This window comes from Camelina sativa, chromosome 9 (genome assembly GCF_000633955.1).
Source record: "Camelina sativa cultivar DH55 chromosome 9, Cs, whole genome shotgun sequence".
Taxonomy (NCBI): Eukaryota; Viridiplantae; Streptophyta; class Magnoliopsida; order Brassicales; family Brassicaceae; genus Camelina; species Camelina sativa.
Genome location: NC_025693.1, coordinates 22,241,019 through 22,262,033, shown reverse-complemented (window position 1 = coordinate 22,262,033; position 21,015 = coordinate 22,241,019). Strand labels below are relative to the sequence as shown.

Genomic DNA, 21,015 nt, shown 5'->3' with positions numbered 1-21,015 from the left:
AGAAGCGGTAGCTGCGTTTTGGACGGTTTAGGGTATGGTGGTGATTCTGATTTAGGGTTTGGAGGTGTGCCCTGTTCTTATTTCGCTAGAGGCTTCTGCAAAAACGGAGCTAGCTGCAGATTCGTACACAGTGATGGGGGAGCCGATTTGGTTGGCTCTCCAAGCAGAATCGAGCTTCTTAGGTCTAATTCGGTTCCTCCTAGACTTGCTCATCACTTCATGACTCGCTCTTCTCTCCCGTCTTTTTCACCTAAAGGTGTTAACTTGCAGCAGAGCGATGCTCAAAGGTTTGGCCTTTATTCAACTGTTTTTGATTTGTTCAGTTATATTTGAAGTCTGTGACTGTGTGTGTGTGTGTTTTCTAAACTTCTGTAAATTTCCTGGGCAGAGCTGCTGCTGCTTTGATGTTAGGAGATGAACTTCAGAAGCTTGGAAGGTGGAGACCAGAAAGGATTGATCTTTCTGCTATGGCTTGTCCAGCTTCGAGACAGATCTATCTGACATTCCCTGCCGACAGTAGGTTCAGAGAGGAAGATGTGTCAAATTACTTCAGGTAATTTGCCAACAAAACACATTCAACTTCTCTTTAGTCTGAATGTACGTTCTTGTGTGTGACATAAGATGTTGTTATGGTGGGGTGTAGTACTTTTGGACCAGTTCAAGATGTGAGGATACCATATCAGCAAAAGAGGATGTTTGGATTTGTGACATTTGTGTATCCTGAGACTGTTAAGAGCATTCTCGCCAAAGGGAACCCACACTTTGTGTGTGATTCAAGAGTTCTTGTTAAGCCTTACAAGGAGAAAGGCAAAGTCCCTGACAAATACAGGTACTATACTAGTTGTAATTACTCTCATACTTAGGACTGATTGTTCCATGAATCCTTGTGTTTACCACCCTTTTTGTCCGTTTGTGTAGAACTAACCAAACAACGGAGCGTGAATTGTCCCCAACAGGCCTTGATTCTAGCCCCAGAGATGTGCTAGGTAAATAAACACTGAAACTTGTTTCTTTATGGATTTACTGAAGAAACTGCCATACTGACTTGGTTGTGGTGTTAGGAGGGAGAGGGTTTTATAACAACAACACTCAAGATGTGTTGTGGAGGAGTAAGTTTGAAGAAGAGATTCTTGAGCTTCAGAGCAGAAGGCTGATGAATCTGCAGCTTCTTGATGTCAAGAAGCATTTCCAACTCAACTCCCCTACCAACATTCATTCACCGAATCCTTTCAGCCAATCACTTATCTCTCCACGCCCATTGTCCGTGATCAAGAGAGAGTATGAAGGAGGAGAGAAAGGGAAAGGAAGTTCTAAAGAAGGATCTGATGATGATACAATGAATCTACCAGAGAGGTAATGAGTTTTCTGCAAGGAAACTGTTTGTGTGTATTTGAAGCTGTGTGGTTGAACTTTTGGGGGGTTGTTTCAGGTTGGAGGATAGCTTGCCAGACAGTCCATTTGCGTCCCCCGCCCACCATTTGCTTCTGTTTGCTGATTCTGCAGACAATAATGGATCAGATTTATGGTCACCTTCTTCTGATAATGATGATAATTCTACTCCTTCCACACTCTCTGAGTCCTTCAACTCTTTCAACTACCAAATGCCGAGGTTTTTAAGATTCAACCACACTGTATGTTTATGCTATCAAGTATATGGTAATCTTAACATTGCGTTCATGAATAATCTCAATAGGTTGCAGCCGATTGGAATGTTACCCGGTAGGGGTGGACCAACCTGTCGTGTTGGGATATAAACAAAACAGGTAAGAAGAGTATATATGAGTATGGATGGTGGAATACAAAACAATAATCGTGTTAAAGTTAAACAGTTTCTTTCATTGTTGTTGTTTGCAGGAAAAGAGAAACAGAGGAAGTTATAAAACTGATAATATAGAGACTCTTTAATAACCAAAAAAATGCAGAGGTGTAAAAAATAATGCAGGTAATTTGATGTACGAGATAGAAGAAGAGAAAGAAGGAAGATTGTTGTACCATTTCTCTAGTTTTAATGTGTAATGTGATGATGGACCACACAAGATGATGTAATATGAATATGATATGATATAATATATATATATATATAGGACAAGAAGTGTAATCTCTCTAAAGATATACAAAAAGAAAGAGAGATTATAATTTGAGTTTGAAAAGTCAAATGTGTTCTTGTCCTTTGCTAGTTGCTACCCGCTCACTCTAACAACTACTCTCCAACTTGGGAATCCAGAGATATCAACTTTGGGTGATTTCTTTCTTCAACTATAATCTTTGTTTACTAAGTTTTGTACCCTCGTTTAGAAATGCAACTTTGTGAGGTGGAAAGTGTGAAAAAGACTAGGTGATGTATCCATGGTTATTATTACCGTGATTTAAGGCAAACAAAAGATGAATGTTAATGGACATATTGCATGTAATTGATATCATCATTATGTGTATTCTTAATGATTTAGCAAAAAGCAAAGGACAGTGTAGTGTGTGGTGGGACAAGCGCGAGAGAGTGAGTGCCAAGAATTATAACACAAGATGACAAAAATAGTTTTGTAACTTGTGGTCTACTTACAACTATGTCGCTTCTCTTATGTGAAACTTGGAAAAGGAAGTGTTTTCAATTCATTATATCACTCTCCAATGATCAAACGAATGCCAAGGCAATCTTTCATGTATGATATGAAGGCCATCATCTTCTTGCCATGGATATATAATTGATTTCGTTTAAGGTAAAATTGTTAGTATTGGCTATTCTATAAAAGTTTGGAATGGTTCGAAATTATTTGTGCGGAACTTCACACTTAATGCTGATAACTTTTTGGTCAATTTACACGAAATTATCACAAACACTTGAAATTATATACTAAAACAAAAGGAATAAAAACAACTTCGAAAATAGAAAAAACAGGAGAGAAAATAATAATAATGGGATCCCACGAGCCAACACACAGGCCATGTGGTGTGGGGATGTATATTTCAGAAGTTGTGTTTTGTGGAGACATGTCCACATATATACTCCAAATATCGGTTTCAAAATATTTTGATATGTAATTTTTTAAAAATCAGATGATACGTGATATGTCAACTTCATGATGACTTAAATTAGTTTTATTGCTAACTAATTCATCCTATCACCAACTAAAAACAATTTTCTAAAACAAACTTTTTTTTTACTAAATTGTCGAAAATAGTGTTTCCTTTCCTCTAAAGATTTTATATATGTGTATTGTAGTAGCTGGAAACGTAGGGGGTATATTGAAACTATGATTTTGGAAGATTTGATGGGATTTAGGAAATTTGGAATTTTGAAAGATTTTAGGGAAGTTGATATGATTTATTGTAAAATTCTTTCAAATCCCACATAAAATCATGAGATTTGGATTTCTCTATTTTTAACTAAACAAATCCCACCTAAATCCTCCAGAATTTCAAAAATCATTAAAATCCAAATCCACAAACTGTTTTGAATAACAGTTAATTTTAAAGTAGATTTTTAAATCATCAGTTCAATAACAGTGGATTTTAATAGACTTTTTAAAATGCATGATTGAATAATATATGATTTGTAAATTTCACACGAATCACTCAAAATGTCAAGTTGAATACACGATTTAAGTTTTTTATATATATATATATATATATATCGTCTACACTACAACACGCATACGTAAACTTACTGCTACGTAAAAAGATACCCCTAGTAAATCTCACTAGATAAACTTGATCAAAACGGAAATAAGGCACTCATACTTTGTACATTTGCCAGTTTGATAACATCTTTGTGTTTTTGGGGAGTGTTTTAGTGGAAAAGACACAAATTTTCTAAAACTGACCAAAAATGTTTTTACCATTCCTTACGGACAAAGGCACTCACTCTTGAGTCATCACTCACGTCCGTACAAATTAGTTTAGTGGCAATTTAATTCTGAGGAGAGTGACGAAATAAATCGGATGGTAGTATCGTTGACCATTCGTAATTGGTTTTTATGGCACAGACTTGGTGGTCGACTCATTAAAAATCGAATCCTTCATCTTACCGAACCCAACTGCAAAGTTTAAATGAAACCAAAACCAAAAAAGAGCTCAATGATCGGCGCGTGGGATGTCTGGGAGAGTGGAAGCAATAGAGAGAATAGTTTTTTTAAAAACAAGATGTTGTCAGAAGGGGTTGAATGCTGCAACTAGAACGTGCAATTACCTTTTATTGTCTTAAAATTTTGGACCCATTGCTTCTCTCTTCTCTCTCTCTCTCTCGTTTTTTTGTTTCCTTTTCAAATTATAGCAAATTCTACAAAAGTTGAGTAAGAAAGATCTGTTTGAGTAAAAATAGCAAATATTAAGAGCGAATCGAATGTGGAAGAGCTACGTCATTTTTATTGATTGGTGGTAGAGTAAATTGAATGATCACTTTCCTTTTATTTATTTTTATATACAACCATCATCGACTCAACAACATGCGTGAAGTCATTTATTTTGGTTTTTTACTCCAATATATTTCTTTTTAACTTATAAACTTATATACATGCATAAATCGATACAACAAAAAAAGAATAAATTACTTCATAAAAAAGGATTATATTTTATTTTGTTGCAAAAAATAAAGGAATATTGAACACTGGAAAAGATAGCTCCAAAGTTTGATGTTGGTCTAAGAGCAAATTCCTAGGATAGGAGATGATATGATTATGATGATCACGTGCATTGTGGTTTCTCATTTAGAAGCACTTGATTTTCGCCAAAAAAAAATAAAAATAAAAATAAATTTCTGGTTCTATTAAATTCATTGACTAGTAAGTTTGATAAGTTTGGTCCCGTGAGCAAGTACTTTTTATTCGCCGCAAATGGTCCTCAGTTTCCATTGGTGACTAGATTAGATAGTTTATCTAAAATTGGTGATTAGGTCTAAACAAATCTGTGTTGTTGTTGGTAATCACTTATGCAAAATTGGGAAATGGCTCATCTTCCTTGCACTGTTGCACAATAACTGAAGTGGGGACGTATGGTCTTGCCCAATCTTGTTTATCTGTCCCAATATATTTGGCGTAACATCCGTCCGTTGAAAATTCAACTTTTAACTGTTTGCTTACTACTTACTAGAAACAGTTAAAACCTTCTCAAATTTTATAACTTTTTCAAAAATTCATTCACACAAAAGTTACAAGGCCTTAAGGCCCATTGAAAGCCCAAACGTAATAAAATCTTAGGGCCGTTACAGAACCGGAAAGTTGAATAGACCACCACCGATTCAACTTCACACTGCTCGCTCGCTCCTTTTGTGCAATTCGTTCCCAAATTCTCCCGCGGACCCCTAATTTCCTCCAAAATCAATCACCGTCCGTTTGAGATTTTTTCAATGGGAAAGTGGAATCACCACCGATCGAGATACCACCGTCGCAGATCTCCTGAGCGATGGTACAGCGAACGTCACTCTTCTTCTTCTTCTTCTTCTTCTTCTTCTTCTTGTGGCATTCTCTCTCTCCTTCTTGATTTCAATATTTTCAAATTTTCATCTACTATTGATTTTGCTTAATTTAGCATCTTACAATTGTATTTTTCTTTTTGGGTAAGGTTATGGTGAAGAAGATGGGATTCCAGTATGGGAAAAGAGATTCTGTGAAGTGATTGGATCAGTACCATGGCAAAAAGTTGTAGAAGCTGCTGACTTTAAGAGCTGGTATGATGGTAATGTTATCACTTGGAACGATTCTGCTTGCGAAGAGACTTTTCATAGTGAGAAGAAGAGGTTTTGGTCTCGTGTTAATGGTCTTCGTTGTGATGTTCCTCTTCCTGATCCGGATCTTTATATTAGTGAAGTTGATTGGGATACTTTTGTTGACCCTGAACTCATTAGGGATTTAGAAACTGCTTACTTTGCTCCTCCTGATGCCGAGGTTGAGTGTGGTTTTAAACGTGGGCGGCGAGATATGAATTGGAGTGGTTGTGACAGTGACAAAGTCTATGGTGTTAATGCGTTGGACAATAAATCGAATGGTTGGAATCTATCAGTGAGTGGTGCTGATTATTCAAAAGATAGGGTGGGTTATGTGGAAGCCGAGCCTAGCTGTGGAAATGAGAAAGCAAATGATTCAACATCTTGGGGTTGTTGGAGGACTGAGGCTCGGAGGGAGAACCAGTGGAAAGCCAAAGATAGTTGGGAGAACTCAGGCCAGGGAAATGATGATGGATGGGATAATTCAGGGCACCAAAACAAGAAAGCGAGAGGTTCTGAGAGTGTACCAGCTGAAGATTATGAAATGCTTGACAATCCTTGGGAAGCCAAGCCTAGTTGTAGAAAGGAGTCAGCTAAAGAAACCACTTGGGGAGGTTGCTCTGGCAAGGGATGGGAGGATAGAGTTTGGAATAATGAGTGTTGGGGCAATGGTGGATGGGACAACCAGGAGTGGCCTAGTAAGGGATATAGTCGTGATAGAGGTTGGAACAATGATTCTTGGGGAAGTGGTGGACGGGAAAACCAGGAGTGGCCTAGGAAGGGATATAGTCGTGATAGAGGTGGGAACAATGAGTCTTGGGGCAGTGGTGGACGGGAAAACCAAGAGTGGCGTAGTAAGGGATATAGTTGTGATATTCGGGAGCCACAGGGTTATAATCCAAGGAGAGCTGGTTTTGTGCCTGACAGTGCAGCTTTGAGAGATCATAGGGAAAATGCAGGCGGTTGGCAAACACGTCGAGCAACTGAGACAAAGCAAAGAAGTTGGAATGTGAAACGATCAAGTGATGATGGTTGGGGTGGGCAAAACAAGGAAAGAGATGAGGTATATGGACACCATTCTAACTACAGAAACCCATGGCCTAGAAGAGATGATTATCAGAACAGGAAGGTCAATTTTTCAGCTAAGTAACTCAAATGATCCATTGGTTTTTTGTCATGTATTTCTGTGTTTGGAGTTTTAGCTTTTTATGGTATGTGCAGACAAGTGTAGTTAAGCTTAGCTATTGACCTTCCAAGGTAACTCAAAGGCAGGGTTTATTTTGTTTCCAACTCAAAATTAGCATAGATGTAGAGTATATACATATGAGTACCATTTTGTGATGATAATGTTTGATACATACTTTGACTATTCAAGGTTTTTGGCTTGCCTTTGAGGCTGGATTGATAATGAATATGTTTCTTTTTGAAGATGTTTTTTTTTCTTTCACATTTCACCTAATTCCAACTTCAAAAAGGAATATACACAACACATGATACACTTATGTTTTGTTTGGCTCCATGCATCCCTTCAAAGCTTTCTCATCTCATTTTTATATTAAAAATTGCGATATTCTGTTTTATTGATTTTACTTTCAAATAAACAAAGCTAGGTATAGTATATGCTTCACTTTCAAACCAATTGGTTGGTCCATAATGATGGGTGCGTCTAATAATACAAAGTATTAATTGGACATGGTTAAAGCATTACGGTGATGTAGAAAGTTGCTCAACTCTTGATTTGCTAATTGGACGGTGATCAAAGCTCAAAAAGAGGCTGAAAACAATTTTGTTGTCCAACGCAGAAGCTATCATTCCCATTGCTACAGTTTCAATACAAAGCAAAGCATCAAGACTTCTACTCTATATCATTAGGGACCAAAACAGTTGGTAGACACACAAATGTTAACAAAATAAGAATTCAATTCATATTATATTTCTTGGAGGAAAAAAACCCCTCATGACTTTACAAAATGAATAACAAATTACAAATATAAACCAAAAACGTATGTAATGTATATGTAAAGTAAACCCACAAAAGAACACCAAACACTAAATCTTTTCACTCAAACCTTTTGCATCAACAATGTCTTAAAACTTTGTGTCTTCTCTTCTAAGTAGTCATGTTTTGGGACCCACCAAACCCTGAGGCTCTTGTCAAGACCTCCACTGTAAAGCATGAAGCCAGCACCGACATTGTTAGGCGAAGCCTGCAAGCATTTGACCGGACCTTCATGGCCATCTATGACTCCGAATTTACAGAGTATGCCACTCTTTTCTCTCCTCCACAACCCAATGCTCTTATCAGCCGATCCACTGCAAACCATTTCCCCAACCACACACATACACAGAACTGCCATCTTATGTCCTTTCATCTCAAACCCTAACCTCCACTCCTTAATGTCTCCTCCTTTCTCTCCCTTCTTCCATCCCATCACAAACCCATCTGATCCTCCTCCGTATACCCACTTACCATCTCCGGAAACCACCACCGAGTTCACTGAAACCTCCGCACGACCCTCCAAAGTCGCCTTCAGAACATGTAAAGAAGAGGAAGAAGAAGAAGAAAGAGTAGACTCATTCTGTTTTCTCTTCTCTTTCCCCCAAATCTTGATCTTCCCATCCGCAGAGGCAGAGTACACTCTACCATCTCCGGCTACAAGACCATTGATTGCATCGTCGTGAGCCTTGATCGATTCAAGACACTTGAGATCCGACAGTCTCCAGACTTTGAGAGTCTTATCCCACGATCCAGAGTAGATGATCCCAGCGTGAACCGCAAGGCAAGAAATGCTATCTGCGTGTTCGATCCAGAGACGCTTATGGTTCCTCCTCGTCTGAACGTAATTGCTCTGTTTCATAAACTTTCCCAAATAGTCTTTAGTCGTGGGAAGCGTATCTACAAGCCTGAAAGCATTCTCAGAGTTTCTCCTAGAAACTTTCCAAACTCTGATTCTGCTATCTTGATGCGCCGTGAACACTTTACTTCCGACGCTGACAAGAGCCTTCACAGACCCATCTCCTTGTCCAAATTTGGCAAAGATCTTGAGATCAGGCTGTTGCCAAACGATAATATCTTTACCCTGAGACGCACTCAGCAAGAACTCACCACAGAGCGCTAAGGAAGACACAGAGCCGACGTGGGCAGAGAGAACAGCGAGTGGTTTGTACGCGCCGGTGATTGGCGGACGAATAGTTCCGAGGACGAAGCTTTTGGTGGAGGCTGATGGGCTGAGGGAATCATCGGAGTCAGTGTTGTTGCTTGTTGTGGAGGAAGAAGATGAAGACATCAAGACTCCTTCTTGGATTGATCTCACCATCGCATCAATGAGAGGTTTCGAGACTTGTTTTGTTATTTTTTTAGTTTTGGAACAGAGGAACCAAAATTGGAGCGTTTGAGGAAATGTGAAAAGAGTATTTATTTTAAAAAGAGGGTTAAAAGAGAAGAAGGGGAAGGTACAACGGCTACATTTGACAGATGGCCATAGCCTCCTCTTTTTGCCTTTTTTGGCTTATCATTTTCTTAATGCGCATTTTTATTTTTAATTAGGTTATGGAATCTTATAATATACTGTATGAAACCCAACCCAATTCGAGAGTCTTGAATTTAACGCGAGTATATAAAAATTAAGTAACCGATTTGATAATGTGGTCTCTTGTTTGACCAGCGATGTTAATTGTACGTGATAGTGTGGATACTGTAAGTTACGGATTATGAAGATAATTAAGATAAACTATTAATTTAGTATATACCAAATTTGTTACGAGTAAGTTAGAATAAGTCGGTAGTGTTATCAACAGAGACCTAGTTACTAATTTAGTTGTTAGCATCGTTAGTTATATATTAGAGTTAAGAGTAAATTCTCAAATGGTACATATTCCAGAGACGATTTAGAATGAGTTGATCTTGTTTGTAAAATAAGTAGGTGGTGGTCCATTCTTATTTGTGCTAGTGTGTGTCCCTTTCTACCCTTTATTTGTATTTGTATTTGTATATGATATGATTGGTTTGCTAATATTGGTGGGAGAGAAGATGAAGATTATTTTACAGGGAGCTCTGCCATATAATACGGGAATCGAGATTATCGGCTTTATATTTAAACCCTAAACTAGTGTAATGAAATGGAATTTTTGTACTTAACAAGAGTTAGAAAAAGATGAAAAGGTAAATACAAAATATATAGAGATTTGGGGGAAGCAAATGACATATCCCCATTCCCCACTAACTTAAAAGCGGAGTGGGAGCGTATAGGTTCGTTCACGTGACTCCGATTCCGAATAATTTTTATGTCTACGACTCTGCCAGTCTACCACATCAAATCATAATCAAATGTTTATGATAATATGACATAACCCATGTTTTCTTCGTAAATTGTTGAGTTGTTGGTAACTGGTGAGTACTACTATTACAAGGAGAGTAGCTATAGGTACCAATATAATAGACAACGTCGACTCATACCCAATTGAGGATATATAACACCGCCTTTTAAAATATCCCTCTCCAGTCAGCTTACGACCAAAGTAGTGACTATATAGTGAGGGGCATTTTGATACTATCTAGCCACATTTCTGATGACCATATTGTGTAAGGGTATGCACAAAGCAAACCAATTTTTTCTCAATCTTTCTTTATCGGTATTCGACTACGAATAAACTAGTTATCGTATTCAGAACAAAAAGGACACCCAAAATTTCAAATTCTAGTAATTCTGTTTTGTTTCGTTCTTAACGGATATTAAAAAATTTAGTATTTTTTATATATTTATCTGGATTTTTTTTTGAATCTTATGAAAAGGATAATATATCTCAAGTCTAAATCGATCACTACATCTTTTTATATTTTGCGAAGTCCCCTAATATTGTATGGACACAAACATAAATGACCCCACAATTTGTTTCCGATTAAACGTTATTCACATTTATACATTGTTTCGCTCTCACCATATAACGAACAAAAACATAAAGAAGATTTCTAAGGTGAAGACAAGGGTTATAATTAATACACAAGTCTTGCTACCCATTCACAACGTCGTCCTCTTACAGAACCCGTTTTCTGGACTGCTCTGGAGAGTCATGTTTGTCCGAGGAGAAGAATGTTTTCCTAATTAACTCAATCCGTTTTTTCATAGTGATATACCTTTTGAATCACTTGCAAAAATATTAAAAATCCATTTGTAAACAATATGTTTCGCTTGTTATGGTAACAAGACATATAACTTTCCAAACTTTATTATCTAACACACACTTTTGCGATATGGAATAATTATCTATAGAACTTGAGAGAAGTTGACATAATTAGTATCTTTTTTTTGATAGGATAATTATGCAAAATCAAGGACAAAACACAATGGACAGAACCACAAAATAATAGAAAATCAAGGGCTAATGCAACTTGTGGTTTTTTAATGTGTGCGACTTCGAAATTTTAATACTACTTGACTCTTCAAACCCGAGCATTACTCTACCTTTATTTCACAATAATCAAGATCCTAATTTAATTTTCTCTGTATATTTTTCCAAACTCTATGAAAATAATGAAAAAATAAGCGTTGAAGTCGTAAGTTTGATCAAAGACGCGTGACCTGGGAGTCGTGCTTCAGAAAAAAATATCACAAAATAATGAAAACGCAAGGTCATGAGTTTTGACCTTGACCGGGCAAGAGCCTAGAGCCAAGAGGTGATGATGATGTTGATGTACTTATATGAGATAGATGCCCCTTCTTCTTCTGCATCACAAACTGATTAAGAAAAAGTTTTAATCATCAAATCTAAAAGAGAGACTTTGACTTTTCTTTGCGATCGAAGATGGCTGATGCTTTCACGGATGAACAGATCCAAGAGTTTTACGAAGCCTTCTGTCTTATCGACAAAGACTCCGATGGTATCTTTCTCTTTCTTGTCCGGTTTGTTAATTGTTACACAAATTTAACTTTACTCAGAATCGATTGGACTGATGATGTTATAATGATTGCGTGTGAAACAGGGTTCATCACGAAGGAGAAGCTAACGAAGGTGATGAAGTCCATGGGGAAGAATCCAAAGGCAGAACAACTGCAACAGATGATGAGCGACGTCGACATCTTTGGCAACGGTGGTATCACTTTTGATGATTTCTTGTATATTATGGCTCAAAACACTTCTCAGGTAAATGATTAAAGAAACCGTTTAGTTATTATTGTCAAGAGTTTGGTAAATTTAGAAGAAAAAAAAAAGTTCTAAATGAAAATCTTTTTGTATAGGAATCGGTATCGGATGAGTTAATAGATGTATTCAGAGTGTTCGACAGAGACGGAAACGGTTTCATATCTCCACTTGAGGTAAAAAGAATTATAAATTCAACATCTTCTTTTAAAACCAAAGATCATAGTCATAACGTAGTAACAATATACATTACGAAGAGTTATATAATAAGTGATAATGTAGATTGGATATTTCAATAGACCGTATTATATCTTTATGATCGACGACTATCATCCACACGTTACTAAAAAACTTTGTCTCATAAGCAACTCCACTGCGCTGATGGTCGTTAGTTTTTTTTTTCACAAACCGACACCACAACAATTGTCAATTGTACTACACACATTGTTAAGGCTGACCCATACTACGAGATAAGAAAATGTCGTTTGTCTGAATTAATTAGTTTTTAAATAATTTTAAAAGGACATTTAGCTATTAACTACTAAAGTTGTTGTTGTTGTCTCCTAAATTTTCTGTAAACGAAAATGCAGTTGGGAGAAGGAATGAAGGACATGGGGATGAAGATAACTGCGGAAGAAGCGGAGCATATGGTCCGAGAAGCTGATCTCGATGGCGATGGTTTTCTTTCTCTGCATGAGTTCTCTAAAATGATGATCGCTGCCTCTTATTAGCATGTTTTTGTGAAATGCCATGAATGATATAAGAGAGTTTTTTTTTGCACTTTACTACAACTACTTTTCAATATGTTAAAGAAAGATCCTATCATATGTTTTTTTTTTCGTATTTTCCCAACATACAATAATAAGAGTGTGACTTTTATATCTATGATATTTTTCTGAGTCAATAAACATTTTTTTTTTAATCCAAAACCCAAACTGACACAAAATAAAAGTATGTTCTATTTGAAGTTTTGAACATATATTTTCTAAACCGAACAAAACTGAATACCTAAGTGTGAACAAAAAGAACCGAATAATTAACCGCGTATAAAATAAAAAATAAAACCGGAAGTGGATATATGATATATCTGACTCGGTCACAGAGGGTTACGTTTCCACAGTCGAACTGGTGTCCTTACATAGGATCTTATGTTCCATCTCCAATACCAAATAGTTGCCACTTGCCAAACCTAATCAAGTAGCAGTGTAAAGAACTCAAAACCAGTGGTTATTCGATATGTAAATGGCGAGAAAAAAAAAAAAAAGAAAAAACGGTTGAATCTATCGAAGTTGCTATAAATTGTTGCTCCAGTTTCCAATAAAAGTCCCCATCGTTGAAGGTTAAGTAGCTTTGCTTCTTTCTTTTTTTTCTGCCGACGGTTGTTGTCGAGTAGGATTTCAAACGGATTCTATATTTATGATGTTCTTGATTCATGCATGTCACTTACATTCATATTTTGATCTGTCTCAAATCATGGTTCCATCACAGTGGACAGAAAATGATCTAGAATCTTTACATTGATTGTAGCACTTTGATAATTGCTATATTATTTACCTTTTAGTAATGTCTAAACGACATTTCTTTGGCTAAATTGGGCTGGGGGACAGATTGATTAGAATCTTAAGAGTATAAGAAATTAGGAAATTTAATAAGCTCTTGAAGAAAGGATGTGGTTTGCCTAAGGAATATATTGTCATATTGATTCTTATGAGGGGGCACAACACACTTATTGAAGGATTTTTTGGATCCTTGTTGGAGTGTTTACTTCTGTATACATCTTTTCATCTACGTAAGATTCTTATTTGTTCTTCTTCTTGACACGATCAATATCAATATCCAGCGTGCCACTGCTGCTCGAGATGTTGCAAATGGATTGTGATGGAGAAGGAAGATTCACAAGTTGATGTCTAAAGTTTGGGGTTGCATAGATCAGCAACTGGATGCTGTGGAAAGGAACTTCAGAGCAGAAAAGGGAACTGCTAATCACCGCTAAATAGGTTTCCTTCATCTTTGATGCTGTTTTTCTGCAAGACTGCAGATCAGATTGCCTGTTCCTGGTATGACCGGAGAGAGTGATCATCTTAAAACTGATCACAAGGATAAACCCTTCTTTTTTAAGATGAGCTTCACAAACCAAGATTCTGAAGCTCTCTCTCTCTCTCTCTTCTAAGGTGACTTGGATGATTGCTCACTCATGTGGACTTGTCTTGGCATTGACTCAAGTAAGCCAAAAGCTCCTCTTGACATTAATGACGTGAGAAAGACAGATCAAATTTGAAAAAACGGTTTAGGGGAAGAGTCAAAACAGAGAAAGAGATCATCCAACAACATCAATAGGTCCAGGGTTCAGTGCCCAATTCTACAGTTAACGACAACCATATTTATCACATTACATACATAAATAAAATAATCATTACCGTTTTCTAGTTTACACTACTAAATTACTAATTATTTGATAACAAATTATTGTAAAACAACATAAGACAAAACAAAACAAAACAATAAAAAACAAGGTTCTTGTGAAAGAAGAAAGTGAGCTTCAAAAGTACAACTAAAACCAAAAGGGATCCATCTTGTTAGGAAGTAGAAGCCAAACTCTCGTCACTAAGCAGCTCGTCCCAGAAACCATCATCCAACTCTCTCTCTACCACTAAATGATGATCATCTTCTTCCAACATAATCCTCTGTTTCCCATAGCCTTGCATCTCCAGAGCCAGAGCCTCCAGTTCCGACACCGAAGAAGAACCTCTTTTCCTCTTTGCTGTCTCATCATCGATCTCCATAATCCTTTTATCTCTCTGTTTGAGCAGCTGATGCAGAAACGAAGGGCTCTGCATTGCTCTAGCCAAGAACGACATCATCTGCCTCTGTTTCATCTCAGCTCCTTCTATCCTCTGTTCCATAGCTTTGACGTAGCTTTTCGTTGTCTGCTGCTGCTGTCTCAAACTCATCAGCTCCATCATTAGCACCTGCTTCTCCCTGCGGAGCTCGTTGCAAGCAGCGTCATGGCTTGATGGAGTTGTTGATGATGATGATGATGAAGTGGTGAAAGTGGTTCTTCTCTTGATGTTCTTCAGTAAGTGTCTTTGTCCCACCAAGAACCCTTCGTTTGCAAATTCCCATCTCTCAGCTTCTATCTTTCTGAAACCCTGTTGTGTGTTTTTCACTTTAGTAACTCACTCACTCACAATTTTGAATCTGATAAGGTTTTGAAAGTCTTTAAAATACACTCTCAAGTTGACATAAACAAACATCAATTATTGGAGTGAGTCTTTTTCAATGCATTTTTATAATATATATGGATACAAGTGGGCAACCTTAAAGCTGATTAGTGAATAAACAAATATGTATTGGTATTGAGATAAGATTGATGACTGTTTCTTACGAATATTTTAGAAGGCAAGTTGACACGAGACAAGCTTCTGGAACTTACTAAACCTTCTTTTAGTTCCACTACCTTACGGAATCTACATTTTCGATGTTTCTAGAATAGGAAGCTACCAACGGATTTTGCAGTAAAAAAATATTGAAATTTTCTTTACATTACCAAGTAAAAATGCAATTTTGTGTAGTTTTCCAGCAAACTATATAATAAGAGATGAAAGTAAAAGAAAAGGGTAAAACAGAGCAAAGAAAAGGGTAAAACAGAGCAATGCTCTGTTTTTTTGTGTTTGGTCACTGAGGAGAAGAAGATATAACAAGAAGAAGAAACAGAGATAAGAGAGAACACTCACATAAGTATTGAGCTGTCTGATGAAACTTGAGAAATTGCAGTGTTTGAAGTGTCGAGGGAGAAGAATCGTAGAGAAAGAATACAAATCCCAAACGACAAAACTAGTGCCTCCTCTGTTCCAAGATACGATCTGGTCTGTGTTTGGATCATCAACCATCTCAAATGTCTTGGTCAGAAACGGAGGTGGACCAACTTCGTGTAATCCCTCCATTGGTTGCGGTGGTTGTCGATCAAAGCCTTCCGGTACAAACGGATTCATCGCCTTTAAATTAAAGACAAGGTTCTTGGTAATAATATAATGCGGGTGTTGGATCAAAACAACGATGCAAATATTAGCCGATCTCCAAAATTGGCTTCATCTTGGGAATTTTTGAAATATATGAACTGGTTCGGTGGAGATTGAGTTCGTTTATGTCAGTTGATGAGGAGAAGGGGGGGCAAAAGTGAGGAAGGTAATGTCCACGTAAGCTATTTGAGGTGGCTTAAATAGGAAGAGTTGAAAGAGAGTGATGACACTAATTTGATTAAAAAATTTGGAGGAAAAAATAATATTATAGTACACTAGACTTTAGAAATAAGAAACTTCTGGAAAGGGTTTGGTGCATTTTCGTAGAGTGGAAACTTCTGGAACTAGAAATTTTGCGGACTGTACGGTATGGTTTTCACAAAGAAGTATAGGAGGACCCCCGATTTTGTTATTTTATTGACAAATATACAACTTAGAGAAGAGTAATGCAATGGCGATTCCTAATTGGTTTAATCTGGCTTTTATGTTGATGTGGCGGCCGGTCCGTCTGGACATTTGGTTTTAGTTCTAGGCTTTGTTTTTTTTTCTTTTTCTTGCATAACGGTTTTGGTCCCAAGTTTACCTAAGGATTAAGAAAAAACCAACTAGAAGTTTGTATATTCCAAAAATTACAGAGTTTTAGTCAATTATAAGGCTTCCACTAATTTCTGACTAGCAAATAATCTAGGCATTTTTTTTTACAAAGATAGGCACTGTGCCACTGTTTTATAAAAATACTGTGAAAAAATGGAAATAAGAAATTTTCACAACTTAGAAAAAAAAGGAAAAAAAATGAAAAGGAACTTTGTAAACGCAATAGAATAAAAAAAATATTTAAGAATTGCAATAAGTTATCTTCAAATTATATAATTTATCTTATTTATTACAATACGTTTTACTCTTTTATGTAGTTAACTAATAGTTTATCCAGTTTGTTCTGTCTGAATTGGTCGGTTAAAAACAGTATCTGGAGCAGAACATCGTTGTTGTTGTTTTTTAAAACATTCGGAGAACCTAATTTTTTCTTATAAAAAAAAGTAAAGAAAAATATAATACTAGCAAATTCACTAACAAACATATTATATCGTTTTGATTTGACCATATAGAACGCATCCTAATTGGTCCGCTTGGACTTTTCCTAGAAACAGTAGGCACCGTAGCCACCACCATTTTGCTTCAGATGATCCTTCGGACATGTGTCGAATCATCTAAGTGACACTTGATGCACTGCGGCGAGGCCTCATGGTACGTGTTTGCGCTCAACATCTGGCTTGTAACACGATAGTCCAGATTTACGAATTATTTTAGCATCTTCAAACTTAGCTCAAGAAGCTCTGAACAATAATATATAGCTTTCCTCTGAACCGAATGTTCTTGTTTAAAATTTTATAAATATATATTTAAAGAAACATGTACAAGTTTGTTTCAGACTATTAATTGAATATTCTGCCATTTGGGTCATTGCAAAAGGTTTTACCTGTTTGAGCTGTTGGTTAAGGCCCAAATATGAATATTGGGTCAGTTTGGACCTCAAAACATATAAGTCAACTCATGTTCAAAACTTATCAAGTCTTTTTTTTCACTACGTGATCGCTGTAACTGTAAAGTATTATATACTTCACTAGGGATTAGACCCGCACGTAATAGCATGGTTGATTTCAAAAGCTAAGTTAGTAGTCAGATTTACAATATCTTATGTAAGTACCAATTTAGTATTCGATTTGCTTTTAATCGGTTAAGACAAAAAGAATGATCAGATTTTATTGATGAGCAAAGATAGATATATTAAAAAATTAATAAAAGAAAAATGGTATGATTATTTCGGACAAAAACACATCTTCTCATATATATATATCATGTTTACCTATTTCATAACCGTAGTTTTCATAATAATTTACTCGTTTGAGAGATTGATATTTTAATCTAACAAACTAGGAAATAGGTAAGAAATTCAAAACCGTATGTATGTGCAAAGTTTCAATTAATAGTATTTATTTGGTATAATATTTATAACATAAATTCATATTCATCAAATTTATTAATGTTTGAAATAATAATCGTTTTACCATAAATTTTGAATTCACATGATAGTAGACCCAGATCGAGTGTAAACCGGATTAGTAATGAGTTAGATTTATATTAAACTTGTGAAGTATCAAACATGATTAAAAAACAACAAAATATTAAATTTCTTGAATCAGATGGCCTAAATAAGCGAATGAAACTCGTCTCACAACGGATTAGAATACTTTGATTCGCAAAATACTCAGTCCGTGTAATCCACATGAATACTTTGACCCATCTAAATGTATGTCTTCATCTGTCTTCTTTGAATTTTCGTTACACAAATTTGTTATCCTGTAATATATAAAATAATTTAGATAGTTTTTTTTTTGATTTTTTGAATTACAATTCTCTTTCCATACCCGTTATTTCATGTCCTAATATTTAAAATAAATTGGAATGTTAAAACTGAATTTAGCTATTAAATTTCATGTAAATGTAGTTTAATTGTAGTTTGATATTTGATATTTGAAAGTTGCAATTGAATTTAACTATCCAAATTTTATGATCTCAACTCATTACATTTAGTTCTCATCATGTTTTTTTTTATGAGAAATGGTTAAGATAATGTTTTTATATTTTGAATACTTACTTGTTCTGAAGTTTACCCTTATTCAAATTAGTGAATTTTTATTTTGGAATATAAATCAAATTTCTTGTTTAGATCATTTTTGAGATATCTAAATTTTTTTTGATAATATGTCAATTGTGAAATTAATAAAATCATTGATATGGTAGTCCTATATATTAGGAAATTATATATGAAATACTGAAAATTAGGATTTGCAAAACTCTAGATATTTATTATTTAGAATAAATTTAAAAGTTTCCAATATCTATAATTATAAATTAGTTGAAATGGTTTGTAATGGAAATTTGTTTAAACTATAAGATCTCAAGTTAACATGTAATTTTTAAATAGAACGTTTGTTATGAAAATCTATTTAAATGCTAAGATTCAAATTGGGTCTGATTTTTTTTTTTTTTTTTTGGTTTGATTCCAAGGAAATAGGAAGTCTCATATCTAACAAATATTTTTTGAAAAAATAATCCCGAGAAGATTTTTTTCTTTTACAGTTCGAGTTTTTAAAATAATCCCTAAAATCTATGTTAGTTAATTTATTTTAGATTCAGAATACGAATTTTTGCAACATTGATATATTTCCAATCAAAATTTATACCATACAGTAATTAAAGAATTATTACAAAAATAAAAATAATTAAAACTCTCAATTTAAAGAACTGGAATATGCTAAAATTTTAAAGAAAAAATATATAATAAATGTATACTAAGATTTTCATATTTGGTAACAAACAATCAACTTTTTTTCCATATGTATTAAGCCGTATTAATTATCATAGTTTTGTTAAGAAAATTTTTAAAAACTAAAATAAAAGATCATATTCAAATATTAAATTAGATTTATATAAATATCTCAAAATCTAGAACCAAAATAAATATATTTACGTTATCTATACAATTTCAAATTAAATAATTTTGCTTTTATGGTAACAACTTTAAATCATTTCCAAAAATATCATATAATTTTTATTTTATAATTAATTTCGTAATTCCTGTTTCCATAAATATTAGATTTTCGACTAACAGTTTTTGTTTATCATATATTATTTATTTTTTTATTTTTAATTATGTAAGTAAGTTGGTCTGTTTGTTTGGCAGCATGAATATATGTTATGTTTTTTTTTTTTTATCCCTATGTGTACTCCCCAATTAATAGTATAGATTTTCTACTGCTTGGGACATATGAAAAGTTCAAGGAAAGATTGATACTCAAATAATATTATCTTACAATCGTTAGATGTTTAACAATTACGAATTGATTTGATTGTGTAATTAAGTTTGTTTAAAGAAGTTTGTGATAAATCAGAATTTTATGTTTTGACAAAAGCAAAACCTCAAACTATCGTACAATTGTTAGATGTTTATTATTATTTTTGTTTGAGAAATATTGTCACACAAAGTCAGCTTAAAAAGTTGATCACATGTTACTAAAAGAAAAGAACAACAATTGAGAGAAAATGAGTGTTGTGTAATGATGATCCGTAGTTTGACTTATAAGACCCATATAAATCTGAATTACTCTTGTACAAAATTTACTATAAGCGTGATCAATATAACTTGTTACGATGATGACACTGAAAACTTAAAAGTAAGGAAAACTAACAAAGTAATAGTAATGATTAATCCAGTCGACCAGGCATTTGCGATCCATGTGTATAATTTGACTTTAATGAGACCGCCTGCTTCATCTCCCATGCAAAGCGTACCGAGACATCACACGACTGCCTTATATTCTCCTATCCAAAGTAGTCGGTCCGAATAGAGAATGCCAAGACACAAGGAAAAAAAAGGTGAATTTAATCATATCTGACACAACCATATAACAACAAAAAGTCTCAGGTCTAAATAGTAAAAATTGTATTGTTACTACTATAACTCTTTTCAATTTGCAGATAACTCTTTACACTTTGCAGATATACTACCCAATTATATAACCTTTAGTAGAAGTCAGTGGGTCCATTGCCCCAATCCATGTATTGGGAATCTCCTTTTTAGCTTAAGTGGATGGGACTTGAAGAGGACTTGCCTATACTTTTTCAAATTATGGGGATTACAACCCAAACTTATGATCATTGTATAATTTGTATTTCTAAATCATTATCTATAACCCATGTAAGATGTAACTATCTAAAGATTTTACTTTGTGAATGGGAGATAGTTTATTTTTACTGTGATTTCACTCATAGACATAGTTAATCACTATGTACGTTTAAAATGACAAGCTTATTTAGTTATTCTGAATTTTCACAATAAATGTCTTTAAGAAAAACACACAAGAAAGAAAAAGCTCATATATAACATATGCTATATATTGATTCACTCTTTCTTTGTCTAAGAAATTCCAGTTGGTCCACTCCACTCTTTTGGCAGATACATGCACTCGATATTTATATTTTTAACGGTTGGATTACCGTCTACCGATTTCATATTTATATAAATATTTTCAAATCATTTGACAAGTTACAAACACAATATTGTTGTACCAAAGATAAACAGATAAAAAAAAAAAAAAAAAA

At 34.9% G+C, this 21,015-nt stretch overlaps 5 protein-coding genes across 11 annotated transcripts in view; 3 read left to right on the top strand and 2 right to left on the bottom strand.

Moving 5' to 3' along the window:
* LOC104711742 (zinc finger CCCH domain-containing protein 46-like) overlaps positions 1 to 2,156 on the top strand; it is a 5,247-nt gene extending 3,091 nt beyond the window's left edge. For 6 of the 7 annotated variants that reach the window (XM_010428480.1, XM_010428479.2, XM_010428476.2 and 3 more), the window contains 8 exons: positions 1 to 287; positions 389 to 553; positions 644 to 829; positions 919 to 986; positions 1,062 to 1,353; positions 1,430 to 1,609; positions 1,694 to 1,763; positions 1,855 to 2,156. In XM_010428480.1, coding sequence (XP_010426782.1) covers positions 1 to 287; positions 389 to 553; positions 644 to 829; positions 919 to 986; positions 1,062 to 1,353; positions 1,430 to 1,609; positions 1,694 to 1,754 — 1,239 coding nt within the window. In that variant the 3' untranslated portion in view covers positions 1,755 to 1,763; positions 1,855 to 2,156. The remainder of the gene's footprint in view (positions 288 to 388; positions 554 to 643; positions 830 to 918; positions 987 to 1,061; positions 1,354 to 1,429; positions 1,610 to 1,693; positions 1,764 to 1,854) is intronic. The other variant, XM_019229298.1, reaches the window with a different exon arrangement.
* On the top strand, positions 5,298 to 7,123 carry LOC104711741 (bifunctional endo-1,4-beta-xylanase XylA-like; the record flags this gene model as incomplete). Its single annotated transcript, XM_019229802.1, has 2 exons — positions 5,298 to 5,397; positions 5,554 to 7,123. Coding segments are annotated over 2 exons (1,392 nt in total), but the record flags the coding sequence as incomplete, so codon positions are not given.
* On the bottom strand, positions 7,598 to 9,096 carry LOC104711740 (myosin heavy chain kinase B-like). Its single transcript, XM_010428472.2, has one exon. The coding sequence runs from the start codon at positions 9,010 to 9,012 to the stop codon at positions 7,759 to 7,761; it is 1,254 nt and encodes a 417-aa protein (XP_010426774.1). The 5' UTR covers positions 9,013 to 9,096; the 3' UTR covers positions 7,598 to 7,758.
* Positions 11,299 to 12,723, top strand: LOC104711739 (calmodulin-like protein 9). Its single transcript, XM_010428471.2, has 4 exons — positions 11,299 to 11,573; positions 11,676 to 11,836; positions 11,932 to 12,009; positions 12,424 to 12,723. Exons 1-4 carry the CDS (start codon positions 11,498 to 11,500, stop codon positions 12,562 to 12,564), a joined length of 456 nt encoding a protein of 151 aa, XP_010426773.1. The 5' UTR covers positions 11,299 to 11,497; the 3' UTR covers positions 12,565 to 12,723.
* LOC104711738 (heat stress transcription factor A-7a-like) lies at positions 14,137 to 16,050 on the bottom strand. The gene is made up of 2 exons (XM_010428470.2): positions 15,568 to 16,050; positions 14,137 to 14,982 (listed from the first exon to the last, which is right to left on the bottom strand). The coding sequence occupies exons 1-2, from the start codon at positions 15,823 to 15,825 to the stop codon at positions 14,410 to 14,412; spliced, it is 831 nt and encodes a 276-aa protein (XP_010426772.1). The 5' UTR covers positions 15,826 to 16,050; the 3' UTR covers positions 14,137 to 14,409.

Coding starts and splice junctions, on each gene's coding strand:
- LOC104711738 (XM_010428470.2), bottom strand. CDS start 15,825: ATGAATCCGTTTGTACCGGAAGGCTTTGATCGACAACCACCGCAACCA. Junction 14,983..15,567: donor TCAGACAGCTCAATACTTAT/GTGAGTGTTCTC, acceptor AACACACAACAG/GGTTTCAGAAAGATAGAAGC.
- LOC104711739 (XM_010428471.2), top strand. CDS start 11,498: ATGGCTGATGCTTTCACGGATGAACAGATCCAAGAGTTTTACGAAGCC. Junction 11,574..11,675: donor TATCGACAAAGACTCCGATG/GTATCTTTCTCT, acceptor CGTGTGAAACAG/GGTTCATCACGAAGGAGAAG. Junction 12,010..12,423: donor GTTTCATATCTCCACTTGAG/GTAAAAAGAATT, acceptor ACGAAAATGCAG/TTGGGAGAAGGAATGAAGGA.
- LOC104711740 (XM_010428472.2), bottom strand. CDS start 9,012: ATGGTGAGATCAATCCAAGAAGGAGTCTTGATGTCTTCATCTTCTTCC.